A 10,856-nucleotide genomic window follows, 5' to 3' on the forward strand; every position below is an offset into this window, starting at 1 on the left:
CTCCAAATTCTATTCGTCGTTATACGGAGCAGGTTGGTTATATTAGTTCGCCGCATTTTTCCTGAAGTAGTAGGAGATTCGCATACTGTGAGTCGAACCCAGGACCTTTTCGGGCTCTTTATTGCAAGGTATCGGTTGCACTGGGTTCTAACTACTATAGGCTACTAGGCTACAACAAACTCTTTCACTACAATTTGACAGGGTTAGTTGTTCTGGGAGTCATGTTTGGCGCTGTCTGCGGGCCATCATCACACTGGGGCCACTTTTTTAGGCCCACATTCACAAGTTGACGTCATCTGCTTCCTGATCCCAGCAAACCATCATGGCGACCTCCATGGAACTGAGATGCTGGGGAGGCGACTGGGGCTTGCCTTCTGTCCACTCTGAATCGCTTATAGTACTGGTAAATGCATTCAGGAAAAAGCTAAACCATTCTTATAGCTAGCTTCGTGTGTTGTTTTGCCATAGGTGGATAATTATTCAATTTTCCCAAGCCATTAGCATTGGCTCTGGTCTGGTAGCTTACTTACTTACACAGCTGGGAAGCAAGAATTTGTGCGAGCTTTCAGATTGGTATTTGCTATCACTTTAATGCAAGTGTTTTGTAACGTTAGCTCCAGACATGTGAACTAACTACTAATGCGTTGTATGTCAAATCTTAGCTAGTGAACAATAGCGTCTTGAGCTAGCCACAGATGTCATCCTCATCATTGCTAACACATTTCATCAAGGTCAGCACGCTCACGGTTTATCGCTGTTAACCCGGTACGACTACTCTTTGCTTGGCGCATCTTACCCGTTTAGTACGCTTGTCACCTAAGACATTTCACACCCTATAGACCCCAAATAATGTAGGTATAATCTAGCTAACGTTGAAGTGTGAAATCGCATGGTTTCCTTCAGCAGTTGTGACACCATGCAATTCAGCACCCCGTCGCAAGGTGACACCTGACCGTCCCCGTGTTTTGGAAGTCATAACTGCGTCAGTGGCATTAGCGGACTGACAGGTACTACAGCCAGGCTGGAGAATGATCCTCCATGGGACTGTAGCTACACTGTCTTCATGCTACTTGGCAGTCTCTTCCTCCCAACTAGATCTTGTGTTGTTGTTGTGCTTATTGACCCCTATTAGTGTGAACACACAAATATTAACAACATACCATCCCACTAGTATGTGTTCATAGTTGAGCCCATGCCAAACCCACATACCGTAGGAATCCCTGACTTAGCTTGTGACTGCTGGTTGACATTCCAGATGCCCCAGAAAACCCTTACAGCATTCATATGAAAGCCTACACAATACTCTAGGCTATAGGAAGCCTATGGTCCAACACCATTAGGATTACTGCCTGGCTAGTGATATTTCCAGACAGCTCAGGACAAATGGCTGACATAGCTGCGTAATTGTGGGATAATTGGGGATATTATTGTTGGATAATTGCATGGCAAATCTGACAAGCTATGTTATGCTATGCTATATTATTATAATTATCATCATCATCATCACCCCTCATCTGTGGGCTTGGATCATGACCTTCTACAGTTGTCTGACATCTTTCTTTTCCATCTCTCTCACCCCCACCTCCACCTCTTTCTTCCAGGCATATGCTAAGTTCTCTGGTGCAAAGCTCACAGTGTCTCCCATCGACTGGACATGGAAGACCCTAACAGGTAAGAGCACTACTGTGTGTGTGTGTGTGTGTGTGTGTGTGTGTGTGTGTGTGTGTGTCAGGGAATAGTGGTGTAGTCTCACTACCCTCTGTATTATACTTTTAGAACCTTTGTGACCTTATGGTCAAGTGGTCAGAATTACACCCTGTAAAACTCTCCCTCCTCTCTCTTTCTCTCTGTCTCTCTCCCCCTTCTCCTTTCTTTCTCTCTTTCTCCCTCTTGCTCTCTCCCTCTCTCTCTCTCTCCCTCTCTCTTCTCCTCTCTCCTGTCCTCTTATCTCCGCTCCTCTGCAGCGCCAGTCCCAGAGCTGGTGTGTGAGGGCTCCACATTAACAGAGCCTTCCCAGATCCTGGCCTTCATGAGGAAACAGGTGAGCTCTCCTCTCCTCCTCAGCATCACACAGGGAATACCAGCTATTATTTGGCCATTTACACAGCAGATAGGCAGGTGTTTGGTGTGTTAAGTTGACAGAGCATCAGTGATGTCCCAGTCTCACATAGCCAGGCCTACTGTATCTCCACACTTCGTTTTGCACTGTTTATTATTTCGAGATATGGGGGAAAATGCTGTATTTCTTTAAACCAATCACAGACTTGGGTGGCGCTATGCTTGTTTTTTTCAGCGGTGCCCTTGCAAAATTGTGTCTGGGGATTGAATCTGATTGGCGCAGCTGGAATTGAGCAGCTGCACCAATGAGAGGCTTATTTCCAAAACCTCTGTCCGTCGAGCCAGACTAGTGGTGTCCCAGGTTTGGACCCTGCTGAGGTGAAGTCATGTCTGTCCTCTGTTGTCTTGTCTTTCAGAGGTTCAATGTCGACTTCGAGCTGACAGCCAGACAGAGAGCAGACACCATGGCCTACATCGCTCTGCTGGAGGAAAAGCTACGACCCGCTTTGGTAGGAACACCTGTGTGTGTGTGTGTGTGTGTGTGTTAGATATGTAACGGTCTGAACATTTCATATCACGACTATAGTGTCACAGTTATCAGTGTTATCGTGGTATTATAAATTGTACTGACATTTTTCAAAAATTACTGAAACACACACACTGACATCATTTCACCAAGTTTTCTATTGAAAACCACAAATAAAATTAGCAGCACTATGCACTTTTTGTTTGCATAAACATTAAAATAATGTGTCATGGATATCGTTGCTAACTTTGGTTGATACTGTACAGCATTTGCAGTGAGTTTTTCAAATCATGGAAAACAAACACGGTTTTAATGATAATTTTATCATGATAAACCGCGATACAATTCGTTTACATTTTTCATTATACCGGTTATCGTTACATCCCTAGTGTGTGTGTGTGTTTGTGGGTGTGTGTAAATAATGTGCTGAGAGTGTGTGTTCTTCGTGTGTATGTGTTGTCCTGTAGTTACACACGTTCTGGGTGGACGCGGAGAACTATGCTAACCTGACGCGGCCGTGGTTCGCTTCCCGCTCCCCGTTCCCCCTCAACTTCCTGGTTCCTGGTCGCCGTGCCAACACAGCGCTCTCTCGCATCCTGCTGACCAAGAGCGAATCTCCTCTGTACACCATCACTGAGGTGGAGGGCAAGGTACACACACACACACACACACACACACACACACACACACACACACACACACTCTCTACACCATCACTGAGGTGGAGGGCAAGGTAGACACACACACACACACACACACACACACACACACACACACTACACCATCACTGGGGTGGAGGGTGAGGTAGACATACACACCACACACAGTGTGTACACTGACTGGAGTCTGTGTTGTATACTGTTGCAGTATTCTCTGATTCTGAAGCATTCAATCTCTCACTCTCTCTCTCTCTCCCTCCCCTCCTCTTTGTCCTCCCCCCTCGCTCTACCCCCCCCCCCCTTCTCTCGTAGATCTACAGTGAAGCTAAGGAGTGTTTGAATCTCCTCTCCCACAGACTGGGGACAGCAAACTACTTCTTTGGCAACTCGTAAGTCTCAGGGCCTGTTATCGTCATGGGTAGAGATGGAGGAATGTGTGTCCTGATGTGTGTGCGTGTGTGTGTGTGCGTGTGTGTGTGCGTGTGTGTGTGCGTGTGTGTGTGCGTGTGTGTGTGTGTGTGTGTGTTCCTCAGGCCATCCAGTCTGGATGCCTTCATGTTTGGCTTCGTGGCTCCTCTCCTCAAGGCCAGTCTTCCCAGCGGCCCACTGCAGAGCCACCTCCGGCAGCTGACCAACCTCACGCGCTTCTGTGACCACATCCTCACGGTCCACTTCAGCTCCAGCCACCCTGGTAACACACACACACACACACACACACTGTAGACTCCTACAGTACAGTAGACTTCGCTACACATCAGTTTTGTCAGAACAGGAACTCTGTTTGTGTCATGTTTGTGTGTGTGTGTGTGTGTGTGTGTGTGTGTCAGCTGGGGGTCTTGAGGCCGGTCTACTAACTTGCCTTTTTCTGCTCTCCCTCTTCCGTCCTTTCCCTGTCTGTCTGTCTCTCTGTCTTCTTTTCTTCTACCTGTACTTCCCTTTCTCTGTCGCCCTCTCTGGTTCCTGTATCGCTGTCTCTCTGGTTCCTGTACCTCTCTGGCTGTGTGGTCTCTGTACCTCTCTATCTCTCTGGTTCCTGTACCTCTCTGGCTGTGTGGTCTCTGTACCTCTCTATCTCTCTGGTTCCTGTATCGCTGTCTCTCTGGTTCCTGTACCTCTCTGGCTGTGTGGTCTCTGTACCTCTCTATCTCTCTGGTTCCTGTACCTCTCTGGCTGTGTGGTCTCTGTACCTCTCTATCTCTCTGGTTCCTGTACCTCTCTGTCTCTCTGGTCCCTGTACCTCTCTGTCTCTCTGGTTCCTGTACCTCTCTGTCTGTGTGGTTCCTGTACCTCTCTGTCTCTCTGGTTCCTGTACCTCTCTGTCTGTGTGGTCCCTGTACCTCTCTGTCTCTCTGGTCCCTGTACCTCTCTGTCTCTCTGGTTCCTGTACCTCTCTGTCTGTGTGGTCCCTGTACCTCTCTGTCTCTCTGTCTGTCCAGGTTCTCCCCAGCCCGTCCAGGAGACAGTGGACGCCAATCTGCAGAAACTAACGCAGCTTGTAAACAAAGAGTCCAACCTCATAGAGAAGGTCCTTCTGCTTTCTGCTACTTTCTCACTTGCGTGTTTGTGCCTGTGTGTTTGAACGTGTGTGTGTGTGTGTGTGTGTGTGTGTGTGTGTGCGCGTTCGTACTAATGAACACTGTGTTGTTTTCTACAGATGGATGATAACCTGCGCAGCAGCCCCCAGCACAAACCACGCAGACCGGACCCCAAACCCAGCTTGGCCAATGAGAAGAGCTCTACCCCTGCCTAGCTCCTCCCCTCTATCCCTAAACCCGGTTCGACCAATGGGAAGAGCTCACCGCTGCCTAATGCTGCATTCCTTTTGTATCGGAATTGTCGGGATTCCCGAGGTCAACGTCAAAATCGTCATCAAATACGTCACTGGAACGTGGTTTTCCTTCATTTTACTTGGAGTAAAAAATCTACCCCGACTTCATCAGCATCATCAGCTGCTGACGTCAATCAAGATGGATACTCTCTGCATCAAAAATAAGGGAAAGCTTTAATAAGACTGTTTATTAGCACTTCTGTATTATTTGGGTCTCATTAAATCAGTCGTACACACAGTATTGTCCAATGTCTATCAGTGGACAATGTTGCTACGAAGTTCATAAGCGCAAAATAGCATAGTTCGTTGCTATCAACTGGTATTGCTAACAATGGCTAACTTAGCTAGAACTACAAAGATGGGGCGAAAGTCGTTTTTTCGTGTTTCTGGAACGCATTGAACTGGGAAATGATGTCATCCCGGGTGCCAAATCCAGAGCTCTGATACAAAAAGAACACAGCATAAGCCCTCCCTGCTGGCCCTAGACCCAGCTTGGCCAATTAGGAAAGAGACTGGGATCCCTGGCTATGATCCCTATACCAGTTTGTAATGCTTTTAATGTAACCTAAATGCAAAGTTTGCATAGAAATTTACTTTTTTAAAAACGTTTTATCCTTGATGGTTTCTTTAGACGCTTGGTTTGGTTGATCAAATCATGATAAAGGAAAAGTGCATGTGGAAGGTTTTGAAAAGGGAAAAAAGTGCATGTATCCAACGTTATTCAGGAAGAAACGCTAGTTGCTGGGGTTAAATGAGAGCGCATCTGGAGGAGACAGGAAATGAAACACTAATGACTGGGTCCACGTCTCACTACCTGCAGCAGTAGTGACTGAAGTGTACTGAGATAGGGCTACTGTATCTATGAAAGACATTGGATGAAACTACTGTTTGAAATATTTTCAAATACTTAAGCGTTTATTTGAGTCAGCTTGGGGTGTCAGATGGGTGGGATTTGCATATTTGGGAGCAGTCCATTGGTTCCATTGTGCCAGACGAAGCAGTCAAGCACAGAAAAGTAGATTAGATGAATACTTTAGGTATTTCAAATAGTATTTGGAGCCAGGTCTGATTCAGGAACATCATAATTTAGAAGTACTGTACTGCCTGACTGCCTCTTCTATAGCTGTGTTAATCTGAAATGTTGCCCAAACTTTAGAAGAATAGGATTTTGTTTCTGTTTAGTCAAGTTTATAGTTTTTGGTGCCATCTAGTGGTGAGGTTGCAGATGGAAACCAACTCAATACAATGAATTCAACATGGCGGCCTCCATGGAGGGACCCGCTCCATGGAGGCTGCCATGTTGTAGATGTAGATATAAAGGGCTGAAGTTAAGGAAAATGCAACAAATCTTATTTTCTTAGTGCATAATCCTAATTCAAGCAGAAATTATATTCAATTTCTGCCAAATCCATTAACTTTATTTTCACCACTAGATGTTGCCAAAAACTACACTGCACCTTTAACTGAGTTACTTTATTTCAGACTTTTTCTGCAGAGGAAGAAAGTGAAGGTCTGAGCTCCACTTCAGTAAAACACACCTATTGTGTTAATGCACTTGTAAATAAATCACTGTAGTGTAAATACCAGGTTTGTAGATAGATAGCCTCTGCTCTAAAGTGTAATCATTCTCAATTGTTCTGCTCTTATACTATCATATAATACCTGTGGGAATGATGACCTTATTAATCTTCTCTGCTCCTTCCTCCTGTCAACCAATATCACACTTCGTATTGCTTTATATAGCTGCTGTTTAGCTGTGAGAATAGTGAAAGTAAGTTATTATATTTTCTGATACATATCATTCTACATTTCTTTAACAAGTAAAAGGGAATATCAGAAAGGGGAGATCAGGTCAGCTACTGAGATCTCCTGTGTGGTAAAACTGAGGTGTTTGACATGTTGGTGCAGTTTGTAGATTCATCTATGTGTCACACTAATGCCAGACTGAGCATAATACAGTGTATTTGGACGTCCCCAAGCACATCTCCAAGCACTGTATGGACGTCTTCCAGCACTGTACGTTTCTATCATATTTTGGAGATATTATTTTGACTTAAGATTTTGCGGTGTTCCACATTCAATATCACTTATCAATGGTAAATGGTAAATCACTTATCAAAGTGCTCTAACTGTATTCTCATCTGTTGTATTGCTCATTTTTGCACAGTGTACTAATTTTTATGAAACCTATGTATTGTATTTAGTTTTGATCTTCTTGCAAATGATTTATTGTACCTCTGTCATTTCATTGAATTGTATTTTTGCTTCTGTTCTGTTTATGATTTTGTCTTGTTTGCCTTTTACTGTATAGAAATGAGACAGTACAAACGGAATATATTTTCTGTTCCTTTAAAGTGTTGCTAAGCATCAGTTATGTTCACTTTGGTTTCATGTGCTGTTCCTGGGTTGAGTGTTCAATATTCTGCCTAGTGCTGTGCCTTGGTGTTCAGGTTCTCACATTGCAAATTTATTGATAACTGGTCAGGATTATGAGGGACCCTCCTGTATAAACATGACCCCTACTCACATCATAGATACATTCACTTTAAAGCGCTACAGAATCTGTCCTAACTTTACTGCATATGTTATGTTAGTTGAAGAGCCATGTTTGGTACAGGGAGACAGTACAGGGAGTTGTTCTGAGTCTTTTCTACACCTGTACTGCCCTGCAAACTCACTCAGTCTCTCAAGAAAAACAAACTCTTGAATTTTTCAATACTACGGTCACTTTTCTATGGATTAATAATATAACCTGTCTGGATGCACAGAGATAACTTATATTGTGTTTGAAAGTATGTTGTGTGCTGATATATGAATAACTTGTTAACTTGTTATTGAATGGTTGCTCTCATAGCAATAAAAGTGTAGTTTAACCTCCCCTGGCCTGTGTCTGCTCATGTTTGAGTGCTGGCAGTGCTGTATGTCACAGATAGGTGATACAATTCTGTTCTGACAAGGCGATACTGGTAACAGTTGTGTACATAAGCACATGCTTTTACATCTGATCATATTGCTGTATCAAATGATAGTTTCCTGTATGCAAAAGCAGTAACAAGATAACAATGACAGTTTGGAGAAATGCACCAAATCGACTGAGAAGAACTAGAATAGGGAGTCCATGCTGCACACATAGATGAATACAGTCCCTGTTCTTCTCCTTTTTATGCTCACTACTCTATCTATCTATCTATCTATCTATCTATCTATCTATCATCTATCATGTAGGCCTACTAAACAGAGATTGTTTGTACTGTACTGTATATGAAATAAGAAACCATCAAACCAGGGGCCATCTGGTGAATCCAGCAGATGAACATTTATTCAGTCCACTTCTTCATACAAACAAATACAAAAATAATCCTTTGGATCCAACTGACATCAGACAATGACGAAAATAGAACAGAAATCACAACAAATCTGTTTACAAAGGTTATTTACACTAAACATTATTCACAACAAGGAACAATTACAAAGTGCTAAAGTATATCTTTATACAAAAAACAAGCTCAGGATGTTTAACCTGTCAAACTATATGCTCTTTAGACGTCTAACTACAATCTCTGTGATGACGGTACTACATGTTTGATTTGCATGGCTACAGCTCAGGCCTCTATGGTGCTTGTCTTTAATTGTGTTTGATCTTCCATCTTATTTTCCTGCTTTTTGTTTATTTTCTGTTTAATTTATGTGAAGCACTCCGTGCATTCACATTCTCTGTTGTAAAGCACATTGAGCTGCATTTATTTGTATGAAAGGTGCTATACAAATGAAGTTTTATATTATTATAATTATTATAATTATAATTATAATTATAATTATTATTATTATTATTATTATTATTATTATCAGAGGCTGTCAGGTAGTTACTTACAGGCATTTACAAAACAACATTACATCAGGCACAACATTACAGGGACCACATTACATTGGCAGACAGTGTAGATAAAAGTAAAACCTCTATTAATGTATAACTCCTTTACTATGGCTCTGAACTGAAACAGCACTATTAGAGCCCCCCCCCCCCCTCCACAAACTCAAAAGTCAAAAAAGACGATTTAATTTCAGAAACCTCTACAAATTATCCAGACCTCCCTATCTGTTACTACAATTCACAATATCCATAAAAACAAGCTCATCAGTGACATTACATGGTGTCTTGATTGTGTTCTTTTTAATATTTACAAAATATTGTGACCTTCTGTGTGTTCCCAGCATAGCAGTCCCTAACACACACCGCTCCCAGGTGTGTTATAAAGCCACTTCAGAGCACGGCTTCTGAGCTGGATAATCTGTCTGTACCTCCCAATCCTTCTAGAGTCCATCTTCCCCGTCCCAATCACTGCCCTCTAGGGATGCACCGATACTTTATATCGTCCTTACACCGGTATCGCAAATAAGATGACATTCACCAGTGGCCGATGTTTATCTCGTGTCGCATTTAAGGTTGTTTCATAAGTTTTGTATGATTGAATTTGTGTTCATTCAAAGATAGTGTGAGGAAGGTCTGAAAGACTTCCGTTATTTTTTTAGAATGAAGTTGTCTTTGTTTCCCTGGCACAAAAGGGGGAATAAATAACAAAAAAAACATATTAACCCTCCAAAAAACATCAGCTAATGGCCAAATTGTTATTTTTATTGTATATTTTAAACATTGGTATTTCACAATCGGTGCATCCCTACTACCCTCCCGTACCGCTGCTACCCTACAGCCGGCCTGAGCGCGGAGCTAGCTGTGATTGGTGAATTCTGGCACCTCCGGCACCATGGCGAGCCCCAGGGAGCCCGGCAGCTCCATGCCCAGGACGGGGTGGCAAGGCTGGGCGAAGGGGTGGCTGAGGGCCCCTAGCAGCTGGCCGGTCTGGGCGTTGTAGAAGGACAGGCGCTGGCGCTGGAAGTCCAGCAGGGCGCCCACGCGCTCCGGAACCTCCACCACGAACACGTCGGACTGGACGCCACGGTGGAGCAGCTCGAACCTGCAACTACAGGAGGAGGGAGAGAGAGAGAGAGAAGAGGGAGAGAGAGTAGAGGGAGAGAGAGAAGGAGAGAGAGAAAGAGGGGTGGAGAGAGGGAGGGGTGGAGAGAGGGGGGTGGGGAGAGGGGAGTGGAGAGAGGGGAAAAGGGAGAGAATGTTTAGCAATCAAGAAAAAACTAGAGGGAAGATGCAATTGAATGAAAGAAGATGATGTTTGTGTGTGTGTACATGTGTATGTCTGCATATGTGTGTGAGTACCTGGAGGATGTGGGAACACAATGCAGACACCAGGAGGAGTTGTTCTCTCCCAGCGGGTTGTCCCTATTGGCTGTCCCGTATGCCACTCCAATCCGGTAGGCGGTACTTCCTGTGACAATGGTCTCCCAGTAGTAATGTCCCTTTACAGGCAGCAACTCCCCCAGGACCGAGGGGCACCTACAACACACACACACACACACACACACACACACACACACACATATGGTTGTCACAAACATATTCACAAACTTGACTTACACATACATACTCTCTCTTTCGAAATAGCACACATTGTGACTGCTGTCTACCAGTAATAAGTACCCTTCTCCCCAAACAGCAATAGTGTAGTTAAGGTTATACAGATAGAGTACACTACTTATTTAACCATTGATCCAATATATAGACTTCTTAACCATTGGTTCTCAAGAATACTGTACTTAAAATTTCTGCAAATGAGTATTTAGAGTATACCACTTCTGTCGTCAGTACTCCTAGCAGACGTGACTCACAGGGGGTGTGTGTGCTGGGCCTGGCTGTGTGGACCCCGGCGGTACA

The 10,856-nt window shown here is 43.9% G+C and overlaps 1 protein-coding gene across 2 annotated transcripts; it reads left to right on the top strand.

Annotated features, from left to right (window-relative positions):
- The first annotated feature begins 280 nt into the window (after nt 1-280).
- mtx3 (metaxin 3) lies at nt 281-6,286 on the top strand. 2 transcript variants are annotated; one of them, XM_084439845.1, is made up of 9 exons: nt 281-403; nt 1,602-1,671; nt 1,965-2,041; nt 2,475-2,567; nt 3,052-3,234; nt 3,556-3,632; nt 3,777-3,934; nt 4,680-4,768; nt 4,898-6,286. In XM_084439845.1, the coding sequence occupies exons 1-9, from the start codon at nt 323-325 to the stop codon at nt 4,991-4,993; spliced, it is 924 nt and encodes a 307-aa protein (XP_084295971.1). In that variant the 5' UTR covers nt 281-322; the 3' UTR covers nt 4,994-6,286. The 2 variants fall into 2 exon arrangements, with proteins under 2 accessions (XP_084295971.1, XP_084295972.1); XM_084439846.1 differs by lacking the exon at nt 4,680-4,768 and having other exon boundaries at nt 4,898-5,011.
- The last annotated feature ends 4,570 nt before the right edge of the window (nt 6,287-10,856 follow it).

The sequence above is a fragment of the Borostomias antarcticus genome (genome assembly GCF_949987555.1).
Source record: "Borostomias antarcticus genome assembly, chromosome: 6".
Taxonomy (NCBI): Eukaryota; Metazoa; Chordata; class Actinopteri; order Stomiiformes; family Stomiidae; genus Borostomias; species Borostomias antarcticus.